Source organism: Chelmon rostratus, chromosome 17, assembly GCF_017976325.1.
Source record: "Chelmon rostratus isolate fCheRos1 chromosome 17, fCheRos1.pri, whole genome shotgun sequence".
NCBI lineage: Eukaryota > Metazoa > Chordata > Actinopteri > Chaetodontiformes > Chaetodontidae > Chelmon > Chelmon rostratus.
Window position 1 is genome coordinate 8358118 of NC_055674.1, and position 23787 is coordinate 8381904.

At 43.2% G+C, this 23787-nt stretch overlaps 1 protein-coding gene across 1 annotated transcript in view; it reads left to right on the forward strand.

Moving 5' to 3' along the window:
• Nucleotides 1–14496: 14496 nt before the first annotated feature.
• notch3 (notch receptor 3) overlaps nt 14497–23787 on the forward strand; it is a 29372-nt gene continuing 20081 nt past the window's right edge. Inside the window, exons 1-2 of the mRNA XM_041956251.1 lie at nt 14497–14740; nt 15819–15891. Coding sequence (XP_041812185.1) covers nt 14680–14740; nt 15819–15891 — 134 coding nt within the window. The 5' untranslated portion in view covers nt 14497–14679. The remainder of the gene's footprint in view (nt 14741–15818; nt 15892–23787) is intronic.

The window sequence follows — 23787 nt, forward strand, 5'->3', positions numbered from 1 at the left end:
CTAGCGCTGGAATGTGTGCCTGTTGAAGGAGATATATATTTGCTATCAGGCAGACAGAGAAGGCCTTCATTACTGCATGATACAGATAGAAGGGAAAAGCTAAGGCTGAACATCAGTTCCCAGAGACATTATTCAACAGCTTTCACCCTGGGTGCAGGGATGATATCTGAGACTTGTACAGTTAAGAATCTTATGACAACATGACAGCAGGCGGTGGGTGGCATGCAAGAGAGTGTGTTGGTGTTTTTAAGGGAGTGAGTGTGATAAGTGAGAGATAATGATCAGCTTGATAAGTTAGAGTGGAAGACGTGGATGGAAGATCACGTATGGACAGGTCGCTGTCTTATCCAGCATCTATCTACCGTTGGGTTCCCAGAGATTCATTTGCACTCGAGGCAGACACATTTACAGCGCAGAAGATTTGCAATTAAAGTTATGACTTCAGGGAAGAAGAAGAGGAGGTTCGGGTGCCCTCCCTATCTGAGCCTCTTTGCTCTAAATGTTATGTGTTTGACTGACAGACAGTTCTTATTCTCCCACATCCTCCTATCACTGCCCTTGATTCCCACGCTATGCACCAGCGCTGATGGGAAAGATTCAGAAACACAGGGACGCTCTAAAATTCCAGGATTCTTGTGGTGTGTACAAATTTGTCACACAGTTTGTGAAAAAAGGAAAGAAAGACGGAGAAAATGGCACACTGCAAAAAATGTCTGAAAATCTTATTTAAATTTAGAATTCTGGACATGGTACAGTTTCCCGTGTTTTAGGAAGTAGTCAGAGTTAATTTACATCAGGAACAATGAAATTGTAAATTAGCAAATGTGCTTTAAAGGACTGAAATGGATGATAAAAATTGCTGTACACCAGTACCTTTGTTTCAGCCATCTCCAAAAAACAAGATCCTGATGAATATATTTTTAGAATTTCAAAGAGACCAAAAAGTTTCTGCTCTTCTGAAGCCAAGTGATTGTATTGTATTTTGTGAAGTACACATAATTTACTTCATCCTAAATTTTCCTTTTAAAGTAGTCCACAGAATAGAACATCACACAAGTATCTGTATTGTTTGTTCTGTAAAGTATTGGTAGCAAGTTGCATACAATTTTCCTCCTTGGATGAACGAGCTTACAAAAACATATGAATGTATTGACACTCTTCCACCAGTGCTGTTACACAATTACAATGTTTTAGAAGTGGGAATTTCCGAATGTTGGACATATTGCACTTGTGGTACCAGCACAATTGTTTGGTTTCAGAGGACTCTAATAACACTGCATGTGCTATTTGTCGTAATAGTTGGACATCCACTGGCCACATCTGTTGTTTTGGAGATGGCTAAAATATAGCAGCAGCTAAATCACAGTATGTCACGCTGACACACAACATCACCAGTGCTTTCACTGCCATGAGGGTGCCTGCACAAGAAAATTGGAAATTGTTTTCAGCTGGTCTGATCCTTGGCCCATAAATGCTGTCCTGTTTTTTGCAGCACAGGGACTAATTCTCGGGGTGACCTTGCTGCTGCTCCTATTATGAAGAAATTAGAAAAATGGGGAGGAAGTTCTCACACAAGAAAAGGGTTTTCGTGCATGCTCAGCCGAGGCCACTGAGCAGTCTTATCTCTCCCTCATCGATCCCAACCGTGGAGAGCAGCTTTTCCCACACAGAGTCCCCTCAGCCAGCAGCATAAACAAATACACAGCCTGCCATCTGCATGTGGAGCAGCGGAGCTAAGGTGGGACACACAGAGCTCATTCACAGATACATCGGAGCTACTGAAACCTACACATAGTGGCCTAGCTGTGATATGCCTGGTTAGGAAAGGAAAAGAAAGAGAAACTCTCATCAGGGTTTGAGAGAAGTAGTCAAGGGATGATGCAGAGAGTTGGACGTGACTGAGTGATGGAAAACATTAGAATGTGCAGGGTGCCAGGCTGAGTCACTTAGGGCCATAAAGCCAACCACCGGCCCTCACAGAGCATGTGTTTCTGTCATCAGGAGGATTGTATGCCCTGAGTGCCTGTGACTTTTGAGTTTTCGTTGCTTTGAACACGCCAACTTCCAGGCCACAGCCCTCATCAGGACGGAGACATGAAACAAGTTTTAGCCTTGTTAAAGCAGGGGTATACATCTAGTGTGAGCCACACGTGTGCAGAGAAGACCAAACATCCAAATAACTCAAAATCCAGAGTGTGAAACAATGAAACCCCCCACCTGTTCAAAGGCTTCACTCATGTCAGTCAAGGTCAAATCTACCCCTTCAAATATTACATTAATGAAAGTCAGGAAACTGCACTTGGCAGCATTACAGCCAGTTTTAACATCAAGTTACTGTAAAACATTAATGGTAATTAGCTATGCGTAGCGCAAATGCCAGACCTGGTATTTTTCATCCTACACTGTCATTCCCTATCTCTCACTAAGTTCAGCTATCCACTCAGCGCTCCTCTGTCCAAGACATGACATTATGGAAAATGAATGCTGCAAGGGTTGTGCCGAAAAGGAAATCCAGGCATTAGTCACTCGGGCCCCTTCAGTGCTGTCACAGGAGGGACTTTCTGACTTCAAGTAAACGAAAGGATTCCTAAGGACTTGCAGCATTTTGTTAACTTTGATGTCTCCTTCCTGAGTGTCAGATCTGATCACTATTTAAACAGTACCATTCCTTCATTCATTTAGGCTTGATTTGAGCAACCGCAGAGGTGGTCGTGCCTAATTGCGGTGTGTGAAAAGTGGTTTTGGAATTATAACAGATGCCAAATTCAGTCCATACAATTTTCTTTATTGTTGCTGTGTTTGAAAATTAATTCCCACTGCCTTATCCAGATCACTCCTATACACTGTCAGTGGGATTAACATTACACATGGAAACATTAAAGCTGAGGGTAGAAGCAGCACGCTCTGGGGAGTGAGATCTTAACCAAGGACTCAGGTTTCAGAAGAACTTCAAACAGTCTGGGGCTGGAGGCCAGTTTGCGTAAAACCACAAAAAGAGCGGACCCCATGTGAAGGAGAGAAATTCTCTACTACATGAGGGCGTGGACTACCCACTTCCCTTATTTGCGACCCCCTCACTCCTGTGCCTCAAGCCCCACTGTGATTGCATTGACCCTCTTCCTCCTCGTGCCCCTAAGGCTGCTCTTATTGTAGCAATGTGGGGCTTCAGTGCTTCCTCCTCCCTGTTTGTCCTACAGGAGCTTGGAGAGACAAGGGAATTAGAACAAGCTGTTGAAACAGCACTTCCATGGGAGCGCAGGTCAAGAGCGAGAGCCCCAAGATTGCCTTTCTCATATATGTGTGGGAAATCCACCTCCAAAGCCCATTGCTAAGCAGGAAGAAGCCTGTGTCCCATATATGTATAAAGATTATAAAAAAAGATTTAAGATGCAGCAGTCCAGTCTATACTGAGGGCCAATTCAATGTAACTGATCTGACAACAGCAAATGCAACATGTATAAAGGACAATTTGATGGTGTGAGGTGGCATAGCTAAAATATATACATATGTATTCGTAACCTCTGACAAGACATCAGGAAATTTTGTGTTGTGTGAGTGACATAATCTATGCTGTTTACTGTATACTGAACATGTTATTGTAGTAACCATGTCTGAGTGCATACATGTTAGAGAAGAAGATAAATAAATCAATTGGCATCTACAATTCCTAGTAATTATGCCCTTTGACGCAGCCAATAGTGTAATTAGGGGTTAGTACAGTGCAGAGTGTGGACCACATCTAGGATGCCCCGGGGACTTTGTGTCTCAACATGTTCACCAGAGTGTGAGAACCTCAGCCCATAAGCACACCTAAACACACAGAGTTGCTCCGCAGCACGATGACAAGAATTATACCAAATGTTTAATTCTAAAAATGCTAAATCTTTAATCCAAATTCCTCACACATTGATGACATTTCACTGGCAACCCATTCAACCAGTTTTTTTTTTTTTTTTCTTCCAAGTTTGGCTGTGTTGGGAGGAAGCCATGGCACTGTGAGAAGCCTCTGAGACATGGGATCTCATGACACACAGTGCAATCATCGCTCTTTGCTTTGTCTAAAGGAATATGAATGAATCAAGCAACAGGTGATTCCAGGATTGTTTTTCTCCTCAAAGCAGCAGGTGCCTGCCTCCGTCCAAACAACCCAGCAGGAGACTTCACTTTGCAGTGTGAGAACCACAAAGAAGGCCCAGGGATACATGAGAACTGCAGCACCCTCTGATGTTTCCAACACTCTCTGAACCTATTCTGGTGAAGTTTGGCCATGCGCATAATAATGCTGATAGATTTGAAAACACAGTTTGCTCGTCAAAGGTTGCACAAATGCCAAAATAAAATCAAAGCCGCCTGGATTTCTCTCTATTTCCACCAATCATCTTCCCACTGTTTCCGCTGTATTGTTTCCAGAGCAAGTGTGAAGAACTGACGACGCCAGCACAAAATCCTGAACAGTTAGGTCAGTATCTTAGATTTTATTTTATTTATTTATTTTTTGTCAGAATTGGGGCTTTTGTATGATAAATCCTGAAGAAAGGTTAGGTGATAGCTGAATGTAAGATTTAGTTTCATACGCATTAGTGTGGCCCAGGTCCTAGTGGTTGATGGCGCCTAAAGGGTGCGCATTTCTCTTACAAGGACCATCACTTAAATGACTTCTGTTTTTACTGCCGGGGTAAGCAGTGACTATCCCCTATCCTGTAATCAAGCCTCCATTCGACCTGCCACAGGTGTTCTGTTGAGAATCAGTGCCACAACCTTGGAAAGTGTGACAGGGAGCATCCGTGCTCCTCACACACCCTACCCCCATCTCCTTACCCTGCTTTGATGGTTGAGGGCTTGCAGGGCCTGACAGCTGCTCTTAAATTAGAGAGTAGGAGAGAACACAACAGGACCCAGGAATGTCAGGATTGTCTGGATTGCCTTTCTCTTCCACAGAGTCCTGGGAAGATGGCTGCAACTAATTCAAAGTTTGGTCAGGATGCAGGATAATCCAGTACATCGCATCAATGCAAAATGCATTCTTGACCATATATTCTTAACATTCCTTTGTAAATGCCAGCTAGCTTAGTAGTGTCAGGGGGGCCCACATGGGTGACTAATAATGTAAGATTAATATAAGTGAACAGCAGGCACAGAGAAACTGAACATGTCATTTATTTGTGACAGGCTGATGGTATCCACCCTGGGCCCAATGGCCAGGCCATGCTGAGGTGAAACCTCCTCTCTCATGCATTATCACACCTCCTTCATTTGTTGCTGGGAGACAGTGACCAGGTCACCGGGGTCAGTGCAGCCAGAGGCAAGGTTGTAAAATTGCTTAGACAAAAAAGTCGGCCTCAATAATGGTGTAGTGGCCATTCAGGAGAGATTAGCACTACACAGCCTGGGATCCACCCAGGAACACAACCTTTACCTAAAGCCGCAGGACACCAGGCAAAAAACAGGACAAGATGGACAATGAGGGAGGAACATCACAGAGTTTCCAGACCTTCAGTTGTGAGGGGCTCACAGGAGGCGGATGAACACAGATAGTAAGGCTATGAGAGAGGAAATGGAAGCGCAAGAGATTGATAGAGTGGGGTTGAAAGGATGGGTGCAATAGAATAAACGAAGGAAGAGAGATTAAAGGAGTGGGTTGAGTTGTGATGGCTGGACAGCTGAAAAGGGGAATATGGGAAAAGAAGGAAGGAGAAAAAAAAGAAACGTTGATGGAAGCTTAGAGGCACAAGCTTCCAGATAGTGAGAGGGAGGTTTGATCCAGCTGTCATGCTGATTATCTCCTCCTCCTGCCATAGACTAACATATTGTTTTTCTTCAATATGTTTTAATAAAAGTGGAATTACTGCAAGGCCTCCACTCTCCTCTGCCCCTGGGTCGTGTGGTTTGGAATGTCTGCTGTCAGATGCCCCTTCCATCCACGGCACCACAACCAAGCCTTTCTCAAAGGGTGACTACTTGCTTGACCCATGTGACCATTATCTAGAGAGCAAAATAATAGCAGCATCAGGATAACAGTATGCAGGATTTAGCAACAAAATGAGAATTGTCCACATATTGCATTAATTCTAGTACTCTCTCTCAATGAGAGAGGCAAAGAAGCCCCCGTCACAACAGAGAATCTATCAGGGTAGTTTCTGCCTGAGTGTACACGGATGGTGTATTTGGAATTAACTACAAACAGAGTGGTCAATGGTTCTTTAAGAGTTTCCTTTTAAAAGCAAGATAGACAGCCCTCAGGCGCAGAGCACTTAGGCCACATCGACCCCAAGCCCCACCCTGTCTTATTCCATTACTGCCTTCCTTATCACTCAAGTGTGCCTCTAGGCTGGCCGTAGCCTAGGAAGGTGGCGTACACTTTTTAGTCTGTGTCAAGCAAACCCGCCGTTTCCAAATTTCACTCCTTTTTCTCAACTACATCCTTGCGTTCAGTCCCTCGGCTGACCACAGGGCATCATCAGCCACTTTTTAATGAAGTACAACAGCTGCTGTGCCGTGTCTGTGTACGCTAACATCTTTGACAGGATCTAGCTCTGCTACTGCCTTCCACAACCCACTAAGAGTGATGAAGAGGAGGATGGTGGGGGTAATAACCACACATGTAATCTCACACCGCTTCAGTGGGCTTGAACAAAAGGATCTGGGGCTTCCATGACGGATTTAGCGATCAGACACTGCTTGGCCGACAAAGCAAGCAGGCCTGTTGATTTTGGCAAGGAGTCAGTCTCCCACTGGACAGCACTGGCAAGATTCAGCCCAGAGACTCACAAATAGCCGCTGTCTATCTACAAAGGCATAATTTCATAGGAGCATACATCAAAAACCAGACCGGTCAAACTAGCAGAAAAAAAAAAACAACAACTCATATATCCATTGTTGGCTTCTTTACAGTAAGACCTCGAAAGAATTAAACTGCTGTCTATGACACTCTGATAGGGTGTGTGGAGATTTATGTGATTGTGGCTAAAAGCCCTTGTTCCAAATTGTGTGGATGCACATGCATAGATAAAGCAGGAGGTGGGTTTGGGGGGTAGGCATGGTACAGGCTAATTATCCCATTCTTGGTTGCTTAGTTGTAATTATACCTTAGTGGTGTACTGGCATTGTTACTCACTAGCTGTTTTGATTGCGCACTGGGTTTAGTGTTTTCTCCCTGTTCTTTTCTTAAGGAAGATCCTGGCTCAGGAGGGCTCTGCTGGGACACGTAGAGGCACAGGTGGGGCTGCGGGTGCAGCGTCTCTCACCTCAGTGTGTAAGTGTGGGAACCGCTCAGCCACCAGTAGTGCATGAGTAACAAGGACCCTTAGGGAGTGTGGCGTAATCTCCTCTAACGCTCTAGTCTCTTCTCTTTCTCTTACGCAGTGGAACACACACGTTCACTCATACAGTACACTCAAGCATTCATCTCAATCAGCATGCATTTGCAAACAGCAATCTTCAAATGAAAGCTCATTCTGAAATCACATAGTCACAGACATATTTGTATTGTAAATACAGTCACAGCCAGGTAAATAATACCTTGCGTTGGTTCCATTGTTGCACCAAAATTACTGAACTTTGCAGAAAGTACTTGCATGACAAATCACATCATAAAAATTAACCATTTACACACATATGTTACATAAACTTGCAGCCTGGTTTGGCTTTAGTTGGGAAGGCATTATCTTCAATGAAAAGCAACGCAAGATTGAAGCTGTTAATGCCATGCAGAGGTAAAATGCATTTTACCAAAACATTTCTCAAACAATACAAACATACAGGATTTTGGTAATATCACCACCTCTCGCCCAATGTTAGCTAGGTTTCACACCCCTGTGAACCTGCAAAGTAAAGGTGGTTATAGATAACGGATGGATACATTAAAACACTTGATGACTGTAATAAATAAATAAACAACAAATAGCTGATCAATACACAAATGCTAATCACAATTAACAATTTGTCCTTCTGGATATAGAAGGATTTCTAAATTTTCAGATGTTAGAAACTACTACACTGTAATTCATATAGTTCAGAAGGTCACTAAGCCTTGGTATCATCCTATTAGATTACACTATTATCTTCAGCTCTGGGAAGAGTACTGAAATATGGCATCAGTACTCAGCCACCCACTGAGAGTAAAATTACGTAATTGCCAGTCAAGTGCCTCGGCAAAAATGGATGAGGTTTCCCGAAATTACTTACATTTCTAAAACCATGTGGCACAGAAAACTACATACATGAAGTTTTACACAGATTCACTACGCTAAATATACTGTGTTCAAGTGAAAATAATTGATTATGATCTGTGATGTGGTCATCTTGGTGAGGGAATGTAAAGGAATGACAATAAATTGCTGTGCTAATACACATTTTATAGAGCTGTGTTGGTGGGGCGGCTGGGGGCAGTGGGCTGGCAGCTGTTGCTGCTGTGCGGGGGCCCTCAGGTCTCGGCCTACCCCTAATGGCCAGACCAGCTGTCGGAGTTCTGTCTGTTGCAGCGCAGGGCTTCAGGAGGCGGGGAGGGCATGAGAACTTCCACCCCCCTGTCCTGGGAGGCGGGTCCCCGCCTTGTCTGCCCTCCTCTGAAAGGGGGTGATTGATGGCGCAGGGTTGACACCATGCTTCCCCAACAATTGACTCAGGAGGGACAGAGGATGAACAGAGAGCTCGGGACCCCTCCACGTCTTTCTCCTCTGGTTTTCAGAGGCAAATGTGGGATCAGTCGCAGTTATAATTCAGTCATTTTTCTCAATATGTCTTTTATTTGACATTTTTAGTGGAGCATATGCCACTTGAAACACTTTTCAAGGCTGTCACTGCAATAATCCTGCAGACAAACTGAAGTTATTTTCTGCTTTATTTGTCAGATTACATGCATTTGAACACGGTTTTGTAAAAAGGCTTAAATGACCCTCTGTCTTTCGTTAAGATAAGCCCTCTTGTTGCAGCAGGCCTTTGTGCCCTCTTCCTTACACAAGTTCAATTAATCCTGACAACAGAGTGGAGATCCACAGTGGCTCTAGGGCGGACAGCACCCCGGCCTCAAGCGTGTGTGTCGGGTCATGAGTGGGTACCAGCCCAGAGTCTCAGCAGCCGGGCCTGCTAACACAGACCTGACCTTTTGCACTAAACCCCAGGATCCTCCCTGGATCCCTTTCAGCAAGTCGCCAGCACCTCCGCTCTCCTTCAAGATTTACAGCTCCACGGAGGGAGAGAGGAGGTGGAAGAGGGGGGAAGAGGGGGCACTGTCCGGCAGCTGTTCACAGTGGTCTTAAGTAGCTATTTCACACGGAAACAGAGTCATAGCTTTCTGAATTCCTCCAGCTGGCCAGTCTCCAGCTCTGTCTGCGATGCATTCCTGCACAGAGATGTCTATTGCACTCTCTGCCCTCACTGCTCTGTGGATGCAAATGTCTCCAGAGCTTCCACTGAGTCTCAGTTCACCCATCTGCAGATTTATATCTCAAAGGGAACAAAAATCCTCCTGTCTTGATTGACAGACGATCCTGATCTTGGACAGTAGGATATTATTCCTTCACATTCCATAAGTTCTCTGTATTGTCTGTCATCTGGGACAGAAAACTACTGAAAAAAAAAACATTTCCACAGGTAAAAATTGTGTTTCTCTCTGGCCTCTTACTGCAGAAACAGGACTTGTGTACACATACAGGATTTAATAGCCGTTTAGAGAGCTTGTGTGAAAGTCAAACACTTTTTCCCACAATCCAAAGAAAGATCCATCATTCACATGTGTTTACTTTAGGCTGTCTCTAAGTTAGTGTGTGTGTGTGTGTGTGTCACAGAGAGTGGGTGGAAGGAAAAGACTAAATGGATCACAGTGAAAGAGGATACAGAGTGTATGAACACACACACAACTCCAACAGAAACCTGTTTTTTTGTAGTTTGCACGATGACAAAATAATTGATTAGGGACTCAGGAAGCACAATGTAAGCAAGCAAGATTTCCTGTTTATGAAGAAAAGAGAGCAAGAAAACTACATTAATGTAAAAATGTTTAAAATACATTATATTACAAGAGATGAAACACAACAACAACCAAAACCAACAGTGATGTCACATGAATGTAATTACACAAATCATTACTTTCACTATAACATCAAAACGCATAAATCCAGATACCTCCTCCCTACATTCAAGTAGCATTTCAAATATTGAAGATAAAAACCTACATGAGCACAAACACCACATGAATGTTTTTCTTTGCTGTGTATCTGCCTGAAGGTGTGGTTAGGGGGACTAAAAGTGTTGGGTCCTGGGAAAAGCAGAGGTGTTGCTTTTTTAAAAGATCACAACTTTCCAGAAACAAAGAAATGTTATCTTATCACAGGGTGTGTGTGCGTGTGTGTGTGTGTGTGTGTGTGTGTGTGTGTGTGTGTGTGTGTGTTTGTGTTGTGTGAACGTCTTCATCTGGGCTTCTGTTGCCTTCGTCGTACACAGAGACAACATCAGAAGTGTGCCTACCATCCCTTCGAACCTCAGAAGCCCACTACACTTGAAGCTGAAGTGCTTACCCACAAACCCTGAATGATAAAGCGATCATACAATTATAAAGCAGCAATAAAGAAGACAATGCACGGCATCAACATGAACGCTGCACTGCAATTGGTCCCGACATGTGTCTGTAGGGGGTCTCAGCTGCTGATTGGCCATGACCGGTTTTTAAGAGGGGCTTCTAATCCTCTCCACACTCTCTGTGGGTGCTCTTAGGGCTTTTCCCACATAAATCAGTCTGGCCTGGGTGGTAAAGTCATCACGTCCACTGTGTCCACAACACTGCCTGTTAGCACCCCTATCACGCGGAGCGTGCTAGCACTGAAAGGCCACCGGCCATGACAGGAAGGTGCTGGCTGACCACACTATATACAGTGTACAGCTCTTACTGCTAAATCCGTACCGTTGTTATGAGACGTCACTATGAAAATGTTATGAGAAATCATAAAATTTCTAACTCCATACTATGAGCTTTATGCAAACTCCATTTTTTAGAGAAATATTGTGTTATGTTGGACTAAGTGACCTCTGCACAGTGTGGACACATTCCCCTGCCTTGTGAGTGCAAAGAAAGGCTACGTTAAAAAGGACACTGACAGCATGAGCACGCCATTTTGCCTCTCAGCCATGGGTGGTCTTCACTTAACGGGTTTTGGTCAGCTTTCACTCTTGACGCTGCAAACGCACAGTATCACTCACATGCAGTTCTGGATAAAGGCCTTTCTGTTAGCGATGTGCGTCACAAGAGTGAATGTTATCCCAAGGTATCAAATGCTTAATGGGAGGAATTACACTGTACTTTGTACAGCTGGGTATACAAAAGCAAAAAGGTGGTGCTCGAAAGGCAGTTTCTACATCAAATGTGTACACTAAGATGTCCCGATTAAATGCAGTCCTGCTGTTTCTTCGGCTTTACATTGATAAGCTATGAGAAGTGCTCACAACTGTTCAAAGAGGACTGCCGCTCTCATTAGAGCAGAGAACAGAATTATAAATCCCGACCTGTCACACCTCTGTTTGTGTGATTGGAGATTCCCCCTGAGTCCTGCGCGAGAACTTTATCGCCAGGGCTTCCACTCTCACACTTTCTCTCCAGTACAAACAAAACACTTATTTCCTCTGTTGTGTATGTGTGTGTGCGCGTGTGTGTGTGTGTGTGTGTGTGTGTGTGTGTGTGTGTGTGTGTGTGTGTGTGTGTGTGTGTGTGTGTAGAGAGAGAGAGGCAGGGTGAGGAACACAAGCAATAACAAGACAAAGATATAAGATGATTAAGAATTCATTTAAATTACCATTTACAGACTATGCTATGAAAAATGTCCCATAAAGAAACCAGAGGCCGTCCTGCTGTTGTTCAGACAAGATTTTCTGTTCCCTTTCATTTCTGAAACAATCAAGGAAAGGTCATATTTCCAGAGGGAAGGGCTGGAGCAGCCACTTCAACTAATGAGATCAGAGAGAAAGAAGACAAACTGGAATTTTCTCATTTGCTCTTTAGTATTTTCTGGAGTTAATCCGTGCAGACTGTAATCCTCTCAAACAAAGCATTTTATGTTTGTTGTTATGTTGTTATGAGAAAACTGGAAAATCTTATGCATCTTCCAACAGCACAAAGTTTGCTGCAGCAAGTGTGATCAAACAGGAGGGGTGAGGATTCATAATGGGAGAAATCAGAACTGCAAAATGATTCATTAAAAAGAATAAAAACAGAAGAAGATTATACTAAAAATTCAGCCAAATTATATTGTTGATTTGTCCTGTAATTGCTTTTTTGAGTGACAATTATAATGATTATTTTGTGCTCTTTGGAGAAGCAGGAAGATCTTCAATCCTGATCATGTTACACTATTCTATACCCTGTTCTCAGTGCGCTTTCGTTGCTGATTGATAACAGCCTCGGCTTGTGATATTGTTGTTGTAAAAACATTGTTAGAAGCCGGCAGCTGATTTTCATGGAATGATCAAGCCGTCGAGTTTTTCATAGGGATGAGGCACGTGAGGCATTTGTGGACTTTCAGTGCCTAAATGACATACAACATACTGTCAATACAATTGTCTGTCCCTGAGCGCATTGAGAAATCTCTCCTTGGGACCCTCTCCAACTGGAAGCCAGTCAACAGTACTGCCAGCACCTGCCAAAGAGAGTTGGGAGTGCATCTACTGCATCCCAAAGGAGTGAAAAATATTTCACAGCCAGATGAAAACACAAATATCTTATTACACCTACTTGTAAAATACTTAAACTCTGTTACTCCTTTGTGTCTATCCAGTTTTCACTTCCAGTTGGACACAAAGTCAGAGACAGATGCACATATGATCTTGGATACAAGCCCGTGTGATGAAGGCACGATCGGGTGAGATTTAAAAGAGATTTTCAATCAGTTGCAGTAACATCCCAGTGATCCCAGTAATGAAGAAAACAGGACTAAGCAATCGTGTCATTGTGCACAAAAAGCTGAATCCAGCTATTGAAAACTTTGCACTGCCCAACTTTCATCACACGGTGTGGGTGCCAAATTAAGCAGGTGTCTGTGAGGCCTAACAAGCTCTTTTCACTGACCCCTATAGATGACGTCACATGCACTAACGAACTTCACTCCAAACCAGCCTGCTACATTCATGGCCCTACCCATGCCTGTAATTTATTCAAGGCCAGGACCAGGAATAGTGCGATGGAGAGGGGGAGACACTGGTGTTGGGGCAGTGTGCTTGAATATTAGTGGCTGCCCTCCCCTGCAGAGAGAAACTGTGTCATAATGCCGGACTCCTTTTATGATTCAAATCAAGGGTATTGTCTCTGTAAGCGACCGGCTCCGCTACGTGCAGCAGAACAACCGAGGCACTATACGCCGGCTGCAGAAAATGAGTCCATTGCCATCGGCTGAGGTTGCAGGCCGAGATTGCAATTCAGTGCATGGGCCGTGGGGATAAGAGGAATGCCTGTGCTCTCTGCTATCATGTAAACACAATTCACTCTCTTATCTGCAATTCATCAACTGTAAACATACAAACAAACAAGTTGCAGCTTGCACAGGGTTGGATACATTCCAGCCAACTGCCATAATACAGAAGCTACTTCTTCATGGACATAATCTAGGACTCTTAATGTGTTTGTTTTTCTTACTCATGGATTCAAAACTAATGTAAACATGTGATTCAGCAGCAGCATGTATTTTTGATTTTTAAGACTATTTCAGCTCATAGTGCTTAGTTCGATTAGTTACATTGCCAGCATACAAAATAACCACCAGAATTACCATTCAGCAGTACACAGAATATAGCCTCCAGATTCATCCGACTAACTCGTAATTCTAGGGATCAGGATTTGCAGAAAGGAATCAGAAATTAAGGGGACACCAGTGGTTTTCAGGTTTTCCCCTGATGTTTGGAAAAAGATTGTTGTAAATTGCAGTTGTGCTACTATCAGCTCAACTACTTTAAAATGTCTGTTCTGTATATTTGTCACACTCCAAATATACATAATATAGTTGCTACAATTTGCAGCTCTTTGACTATAAAACAAGCCACAGGAATCAGCTGTCGACTCAGTGCAGATTCTATAATAAAGGACAGATACAGTTTGCTTGTTTGTTGTCAGAGCTACTAGTTGTGTTAAAACTTTTCAATGAATGTCCCAACAAAGAGTGTGTGTGTCCGCAGTTTGAGCTCTAATCAGTTCATTCTCTCAGTTGTAAGAGAGTGAAATAAAATATCCCATTTTTGCTCTGTGTGTGTGTGTGTGTGTGTGTGTGTGTGTGTGTGTGTGTGTATGTGTGTGTTGAGGAGGGGGAGCGGTTAGTGTTGTCTGTGCGTAGAAGTCCCTGTTGGGAAGCTCTGCGCACGGACTATCTCGTGCAGGGGTGAGCGGGGGAGGGGTGGGAGAGAGAGAGAGAGAGAGAGAGAGAGAGAGAGAGAGAGAGAGAGAGAGAGGAGGGGGGGCGGAGCAGACGCTGGGACAAATCGGGAAGGAAAAGTTTTTCAAAAGTTTCAGGAGGTTAACCGAGAATCACAGCAGCCGTGGCCGAGCTGCGGAGGATAATACGGGATTGGGACCTAACGCTCCTCTTTCCGGCTGACTTTATGAGAAAATCCCCATCGCTTTTGGAGCTTTTATTTTTACGTGAACTGAATAAAGGATGTATTTTTACTAAAAGCCCAACTTGAAACGCTGGAAACTTTTCCACCGAAATGGAAGGGAATATTCCATGGATTATTCTGTCATTTTTATTGTTTATGCATATTTGTGAAGGTAAGTCTAATTAAATACATGTAGTGATATTCGTGGAATACAAGTGGGCCATGGGTAGACTGGACATGTCTGGACAGCCAACGTACGCTTCCAAATAAAAATGTGGCTATCCTTGACTATCTAGGCTACCAATGAGCTCTGATATGTTTATGTGCAAAACTTTTTTGTTTTTAAACAGTGTTTCCTCTGCTTGGTGGTTTATTAGTAGTTTGAGTCACAATCTCCAAAGTTTACCAAAGCCTTGGAATAATTGAACCACAAAATAGCCTATACCAGAAAGCCTACCGAAGACGTTTACAGGCATCACGTGTCAAAATACCTTATAAAACATACACACACACACACAAGCTCACACTGCTGTATGGGAGAAATTTAGGGGTTTTTTTTACAGATTACATCCCATCTTTCTGCAATGTTTTTCTGCTGGACAAGTCTGATGGCACTACATCAGCGCTGTTGCTCCACCGATTTAACAAATCTCGAAGTGCACAAGTGGCTCCTCTAACATCAACAGCCCTCTAACAGACTGGCACAGGAGAGTGGGCTTGTGGTCCCAAGTTTTTGAAACTGTGTTTATTGTATATGGGCGCCAGAGCTAAAGCAGTGAGTGATGAGCAGAAGTTACCCCCTCCCTCCCTGAACAAAAACCTTTTAAACAACTGATTATCTTTTCCCTCGGAGCGGTGGAGCGATGCCAGATATGATGCATTAATGTCCACAAGGCGAAGTTGTCAGCATGCATCTCTATCAAGGAAACACAGACAATGATTTGTTTTTGACAAAGTATACAGCGGACATGCGGGTGTGTCTGCAAGATGCCACAAGTGGCCGAGGCCTGCTATCTGGAAAGACGTGCTTGAAATCTGTATCAGTGAGTTTAAAGGGATTACATTAGAGTATGTCCATGATAGTTTATAAAGACATCCTTTACCTTTATTTATACCAGTGGGTCATTATTAAAAGTTCTGCTGGGATTTATTGCTGCAGTGATTACATGTTCCTCCTAAGGCTGAAGTGGATGACATCAAGTAATGTGTCAGATGTGTGGTTCTGTAACTAATTTCTCAATTTTCCACAGGGTTCCGTTGCGTGGATAAATACAGACCTTGTGAAAATGGAGCTACATGCTTAGAATCACCCTCTCGCTGCATGTAAGTGGAACATAATGTAAAGATGTACATGTATAAGACATGTGGGTCAGTTTCCAGCAAAGCCTCCAATCTGAGTTTTGTCCTCCCAAAATCCTTCATAAACTCATCGTCTGAAGGGCATTCAACACAAAAGTGTAGGGCTTGTGTGTAAATGGATTTACACAGCCTGTTCTTCAGAGGTTCAGAGGAAAGATTCATTTCCAGTGTGATGCTAAGTCTGAAACAATGAAGTAAATATGCCCTCTTTATATCGTGCTGGCTGTTAATTTACAACATTCACGGAATAGTGGTGAAAGATGGGGCAAATTGATTAGGCCTACAAAGAGGAGCATCAACAAGCCTCTACATGTTTGGCTGCCACACTCATCTTTTGCACCTGTTAAAGGGCTTTGCCAGACATAAATCATAGCATTACGCTGCACAGAGCATGAGGAAAGTTTTCCTTCTGTATTTTTGTTCATTGTTATTTCCAGTGTGTGATATTTTTCATTGATGTACAGTTTATCTTTCACAAGCAACAGGAGTGAATTAATGCTTTAAAAAAAACGTTTTGCTGATTTTTCTTTGTTTCCTGTCTGCTTTGGGCATTGTTGATCTCTCACATCTTTTGACAGTGATAAGGCTTTTGTTTTTCAAATAGGTGAGGGGGGTTGTGTGGGACCCTTTTACAATAGTCAAGTAAAATAGCCTACAGTGTCTTGCCCGGGGGTCATTTGTCCTTTAAAAAAAAAAAAAAACCCTGTAGCTCAGGAAACATGCCTGAGTGTTTCAGATGGAGGAGATATAGTCATTGAAGGAACAAAAACTCCTTGGTTGCCAGCTGCTTCCCTCCAAAACAGTAAATTTATTATTTTATTGGAGTTATTTGCAGTTTACAACACTGAAGGGTTCAAAGTTGAGCCAATACCATGAATTCTCTTTTAACAAGCAAATAGTAAGTCACATTTTTTTGAATGTACATTTTTAAAACACAAAAGTATTTACATAGTTTTATAAAGTGATTGTTCTGCCAGTAGTAGCCATTGCACACTAGCCAATGTGTAACTTGACTGCATGTGGAGCAAGTAACTCCCACCCACATTTTTTTAATCATTAGCTGGAGCCAAGATGGGTGAGTGTCATTAAGTGAGTAAATGTATAATTTTATGCAGCCAGATCTTTTTTTTCAGCATAGCTAACATTATTTTCTGAGCAAATCATTTATTTTCACTGCCACACAGAAGTAGCACTTCCTACTAGTAGTGAAAATGAACCCAACCCTCTTATTGCATAGTCTAGTGTATACCTTAATCTCCATATTTACTGTCATTCCATCAAAGGGCATGTGTTTTCTTTTGGAAGACACCATTCATGCATCCTTTGTGCTACTTTAGCCCTGCGTGCTGTGTACATGTATGTGTACATGTATTTGGAGTGTAGGAGCTGAGCATGTTTAATCACTGTGCTGGTTCAGTGCCAAGAAAAAGAAGCACTTAGAGTGCAAAGGGAAAGGATTTCTAATGGAAAGGGACATCAGATGTCATACCACACACCGTAAAAAGAGTCCATAGCAGGACAGAGCAGTGGAGTGTGGCCACATGAGAGTGGTCAGACCAGTCATAGACAGAGGTGAGTAGTGGAGCCACCCCTTCCCCTGGGAGCCTACAGAAACAGGAGATCCAGAACAGTAGAAAAGATCCTTTCTTCTACCAGATACCTGCCTGTAACCTTGCACCATCAGAACGGGGCGTAAAGAGGGAGAGAAGAAAGGCCACAGCAAAGCGAGGCCAGTACAGAGTAGAAAGACAGAAACAAAATGCAGATACAGATACATGTTTTGGCATTTGAAAGGAATGTGGAGAACCAGTGCAGAACAACCTTGCTTGAAATCACCACTGTGAGCCCCACACATTGTTCTGTGCACCAAATGTTCATCTGTTCCTAGTTGTCCAACCACTTAATTTTTCTTACAGCAAGTAACTTTTCAAGTGACAGTAATACTGTGTGTCTGGCAGCTACCATTGTCACTGTCCTGGATACCAATGTATCCTCTGTCTTGTTGGCAAACACAGCTATGATACCACACTATAGCTTTAACTTGCTAGGAGTCTCATGGTTCTCTGTCTCTGTCTGTCTTGTTAGTTCCTTAATGTGTCTCTGAGTGTGCTGACTTCTTCCTCGGGTGACTTAGTAAAGGTTGCAGGCCAGAGTTGATGATAGGGGATTAGAGTAGCAATCCGCAGTTAGCTGTTCAAATGAACAAACTCTGATATCCGTTTCACCTGTTTCAGTGACTCAGTAGAAATCAGTTAATTCCTTTAGTCTGAATGGGTTGAGCATTCCAACCTGGCTCCACAACCACACCAATCTAGACACTAACTTGCAACAGACACTGGCTGCAACTGCCAGTCAGCGGCTAGAACATGATGCAGAGTGAGTGGTTGCATTGACTAATTGACTACTGATGAAATAATCTGCACTTGCATGTGCCAATTTGAAACTCCAGTCTACAAGCGTTGCAGTGAGTACTGTGTTGTCATCGAAGTCTGAGATCAGTCTTAGCAGTGACATAAGTAAACCAGGGTCTTGTGTTGATATGTGGAGAAATCCAGTGTTTACCACTGACCAGCAGGATGATATGAGTAACTTTTGTGGAGCTTGGACTCTCTACACAGTTCGGTGTGAGAGATGGTTTAATTAAGGCAGGTAAAATAAGTTTAATGAAGATTATTCCCATTGACATGGCATTCGAGGTTGTAGATAAGCACTACATGTGGGTGAGATGTCATAGTTGCGTTAATTTAAACAAAAAGTTTAAAGTTGCTCAGAAACACCTGTTGTGCAAACCAGCTTTTTGAGTTAAATTCTCACTATGTCAGATCTTATTTGGAAAAGGTGTTTCCATCTCCCAGTAAGTGCATTAACTCTTTTTCGGGGAAAAAAAAAATCATGTTGTTGTTTCTAGCAACCTTTTCTAACATCTTCAAAATGTGCATAATAATACGTTGATGGTTCTGAATAGCACTGCTAAAGATGATGTAGATTCAAAAGAGAAACCCTTCTTATAATGTGAGGTTTTACCTACAGCTTCTGGTCTGGTCTCTCTCTCTGACACACTGGTCTCTTTTATACTCAGTGAAGATTTTAGAAGTAATCTTTCAATGTGGCCCAGAGTTTTGAACTTGACCGTGAAGGTTTGATAGTGTCACAGAGAGTATGGCCTGCTAGGTGAGCAGGAGTCAGGAAGTCCAGTTGAAGAGCCTTTGGCCCCTTCAGCTCCACCCTGCGAGCAGAATGTGCCGCATAGAGAGGGCCACAGTGGCGTGGCCGGAGGAGAGATAATTAGGCAGATTGAGAGGGTGTCATTCAGAGAGGATCCAGCTGGAGGGATTGGGCTGGGGGTAGGGAATGGGTAGAGGGAGGGAGCGGTGGGTGAGGCGGGGGGGCTGTGTAGAGGACAGCTGGTGGATGTTGTGATGGTAATCCAGTGAAGTCAGATCTTGACAAAGGGGAAGCATAGGGCCAGGTGCTGCCATTGAGCAGTCAGCCGCCCCCATACTGTGAGAGACAAGCTCGTGGAGGAATGAAGCCGGTAGCTCACAGTCCCTCTAGCACATGTTGCCTCTCTCACAGTGCAGCAGCAAACAGGTCCACTCTTCCTCTCTCTGCGTGTTGTCCCGGCTCGGGCGGCTCATCCGCTGCCTCTGTCTTTCAGCACAGTGGCAGATCACAGATTACGACCAACGCTTTCCTCCCAGATCCTTCAGACTGAATGGAAATAAATGTTGGGCTTCTCCGCTGTGTGAGGCCTGTGGATGGATACAGTGGTCGTCTTTATGTTATTAATGTTTTGCCCTTGGCCTCAGTAGCAGAGTTAGCATATAAATTGTGAGTGTTTTGTTATGACCCTGCAGCAACTCCCAACCTCTTAGATCATGATGAAAGAGGACATCTTTGACTTTGATAGGGAACAGACTGCCCAGTGAGTGTGGAGTGCTTTCTGTTTCTCTGGTAACAAGTTTCTATCTGCCTACTTCATTTCACTTATGTCAAGAACTCAAGTAAAAGCAAGAAATGTACATGTGTTTGAGCAGAAAGGACACTTTTTTTTTTTAAGGAAGTTTACAGTTTTCTCAGGGGTACAAGCTCGTCCAAATGGAAAGCGCAGCACTAATTCACTCAAGGTAAACTTCTCAGAAAAATATGAAAAATGCATTTTCGAAGAAACACAGTTCACAAAGATGTGGAAATATGCCAAGGCACATATTTACTGACAGACCATAGCAAAGAGACAGATTATATTGTTAGCTTAGTTCAGGGTACCTCAGGGCTAGTGTTTTCTTTGGCATCTTTATGGTGGATTAGAAAGGAATGCTTAGTAAGATTCCTCCTGTCCCTCTGGTGCTTTCAGGTTATTGTCCACACCTCCCATCCATTCACCCTGGTAGCCCCTTCAGGAATGTCTTTAACAATACTGTCAGCCTGGTCTCATTGAAAATGGGATGTTTGGAATGACTTGTTTGATTTGCAATTAGTTGCTCTGCAATTTTGTCTGGCAACATATAGCCCATATCACTCATGCTGTCCTGACAGGCAGATGGAGCCACTGCCGTGTCATTATCCGGGAAAGCTGATGCATTGCAGACCCAGTAGCTTCAAATGACTTCGTAGGAGGAGAGCAGTTATATCCACTAGGAGATAGGTACTATCTGACCAAGAGGTTACACCATCATAGGGACGCAGCTTTGGATTTGTTGTCCCTTCCTCTCTCTGGGTCATGACTGGAGACTGGGATCTGTGGTTCCCAGGCCCCGTCACAGGAAGTGGTGCCTTCTGACCTCTCTGCTACGCACATCCTGTCTTATCTGAGAAGCTTAAGCAGCTTACTCAGTGCACCCGGGTCTCCATGCTCCTCAATTTTCTCCATCTTTTCCATCATCTCATTTTTTTTTTTCATCCTCCTTTCTCACAACATGGCTACATTGTGCCAAAATTGCTTCATCCTTTATTAGTTGGAACTTATTTCTGAGTATGTGGAAATGAAAAATTGTGTGCGTACTCAGGCGTCACACATATCCAGAAAACTAGTCCAGTGTGCTTGTGTATTATTATTCTTTTTGGAGTCAATGTATGTCTGAACCACATGCTTATGTGGGGTTAAGCCTGCCTCTGAAATCTCATCCCCTGGCTGTTTTTCTTTATCCGGGAGATGATGACTTCTGATGAAACATTCAGGCAGGCCTGACTGAAATAACTGAGGTCCACCAGCAAAATTTCCCCAGCCTCTCCCTCCCCTTTAGAAGAGGAAGGGATGGGTCCATCATTAAATGATTCAGGAAAAGACATTCACTTTTCCACTGAGCACACTTTCTACAGACAAGCAGGCAGCATTTTGCCAGTGTGTATTTCATTTTTCCTAGTTTAAGATTTATCAGAGGTTTTTTGACTAATATGCTTTGCCTCATGGGAATAAAACACAATTGCTGCATTTTTGTAAGTTGTCATACTTTTATAAAATGTTTGATTAGGTATTACTGACCCACACCCTCCATTAACATCTCTAGCAGCTCTTTGGGTGACAGCAGTAGCCAAAAGAAGCAGATAGACATTCTCTGGCTGTTTTCCTAGTGTTCCCCTTTAGCTTATCACTAAGAACCTTTGCCAGTGCACCTTAAACAAATGCCATTCTTTCAGGACTATAAGCACGTGGGAGCCTGTACTGGTCTCAGTCAATCAGTTTCTGTCAACATTATTATACATTTATTTATTTATTTATTTTTATCAGATGATGTTGTACTTTTATGAAATCCACATTAATTATACAGCAAATGTTTGCTGTGAATTTAATTGCAATACAGGTCACAAGAAGGTTTAAGATATCTTTTGTCTCATTATGCTTCTACTGTTAAAGCTAACTTGAGACGAAACATTGAACAAGGCTTTGTAGTTGATCTTTCATGTTAGTTTTGGGATGGGGTCTTTTAAATTTCAAAGTTTTAACAAAATCTGGTTCAGTTTAGGTGGTTGGGTGGGGTTTTTGTGGTTCAGTTCAGTGGAGAATGCTTTGAAAGACCTCGACCCAGGGACTCATGCAATGTGGTTATGGGCAAACGCGTTGCTATTTGAAAAATGTCAGGGAGTATTCTTCCAAAAATGTGTTGACACTTGAGACACAATTGTTCCGATAGTGCATGAAATAAAAGTGTGAAGACTACTAGCTCTTGTCTGGCCCTTTTCATAGCAGTAGTACTGAGCACCACAAGAGCACATTTTCTATTCAGTTAGTGCAGAAGACATGTGCAGTTCCCACTGGTTTCTGGATTTATATTCTGACAAGTAAATACATATAAATCTGAGTGTTAAGGGGCTATCTGAGATGACTAGGATGCACTGCTAGCCTTTCCAGCATTTTGGTCAGATGCATTACTGCTTTTCCTCAAGAGAAACTTGAATGTCCTTATATTCACATGTTTAATATTCATGCTCTAGGGGTGCTCTGGAAACCTCCCTCTGGAGACTTCAATACCTCCATTGTGTGCCTAAGCACAATTGTTGAAACAAACTTTGCACTTTAAACTGTGAAACACGAATCCTTTTCGACATGATCATACTTAATTACCAGACTGAATTGGTCCCACATGGCGCTTAGTGCTACCTGCATATGTAGGGGATCAGTCCTCTGAAGTGCTCCAACTGTCCTTATGAAACCCTGTCTCCCAACACCCCCTTTTTCTCACTCCGGCTCTCTCTCACCATGGGTTACTGTTGCCAGGCTACAGCCCAGGCCTGTTGGTCCGTGTAAGCCCAGGCCTGAAAGACTAGCTGTTTGGGTCACTGCTCCCCCCCAACACTTTCATACAAAGGAGTTCTGACTACTTTAGCTCTTTTATTTGGGCCACAAAACACTCCCCAACCCCCAATCTGGCTCTTTGCTGAGAAAGGGAGAGCCAAGCTGAGGAGAGCAGAGCAGAAGAGGCTGTTTGAAGGAAGGGGGATGTGGATGGGCTCCTGTTGGCAGTGTGGTGTCAGTATGGACTCGCATAAAGGAGTAGAGCTGGTTCTTGCTTGCTTGTGGAAGGAGGGGGTGAGGGAAAGAGGCCTTTGAGTAAAAGAGACAGTGTTTCCCCAAAGATTCATATTTCTTTCTAGCAACATCAGATTTTGTGAAATGTTGCTTAGCTCCTGTCATGCAATTATAGAGGTTGAAATCTTGCCCCAAGTCAAAAGATTGTAGTCCTGATGTTGATGCCCTTCCTCTCCATATGTCTTAGGAAGTGCCCTCTGAGATAGGAAATCTCCTTTATACTTGTTGCTTTGTGGAGCATGACTGTGTGTATGAACCGTGTCAGAGATTACAGCCTCTTTGTTCACAGGTGAGCCACCCTTTGACCTCTGGCAGAGTAGCTGCTATTGTATAGGAGAGGATGAGCTCAGGTTACCCTGCACTGACCCAGAAAGCAGGAAAACTGGCATTATGTTACACAAGCATGGGCGATAGAACTCACTTCCATAAATCAAACAGTTTCTTCAGAAGGTCTGTCATACTTGGAATATCATATTTCAAATCACAGAAGTGTTTTATAAGGTCATTTGCACTTTATGATCTTCTTCATTAAATGTTTGACGATTTCCATCACTTTCTTCCCTCTTTTGTATTTGATTTTTTTTGTGGATTTTCTCTTCTGTGGGTTCACAATACCCTTCCTCAGAGGCTGAGACTGGTTGTAAGTTTCTTTTATATGTGTTTGGGCGTGTAGTGATTGTTGCATGTGTTTGCTTTGTTGCAGTGGTGCCTTTGTGTAACAGTCAAAAAAAAAGTGTTACGAGGAACTATTAGTGCATGTGTTTGTGAAGAATGGCCACGTCTCTTGAGTGGTGTTAAATGGCCTGTGTGTTTGTGTGTGTGTTGGTTACTGG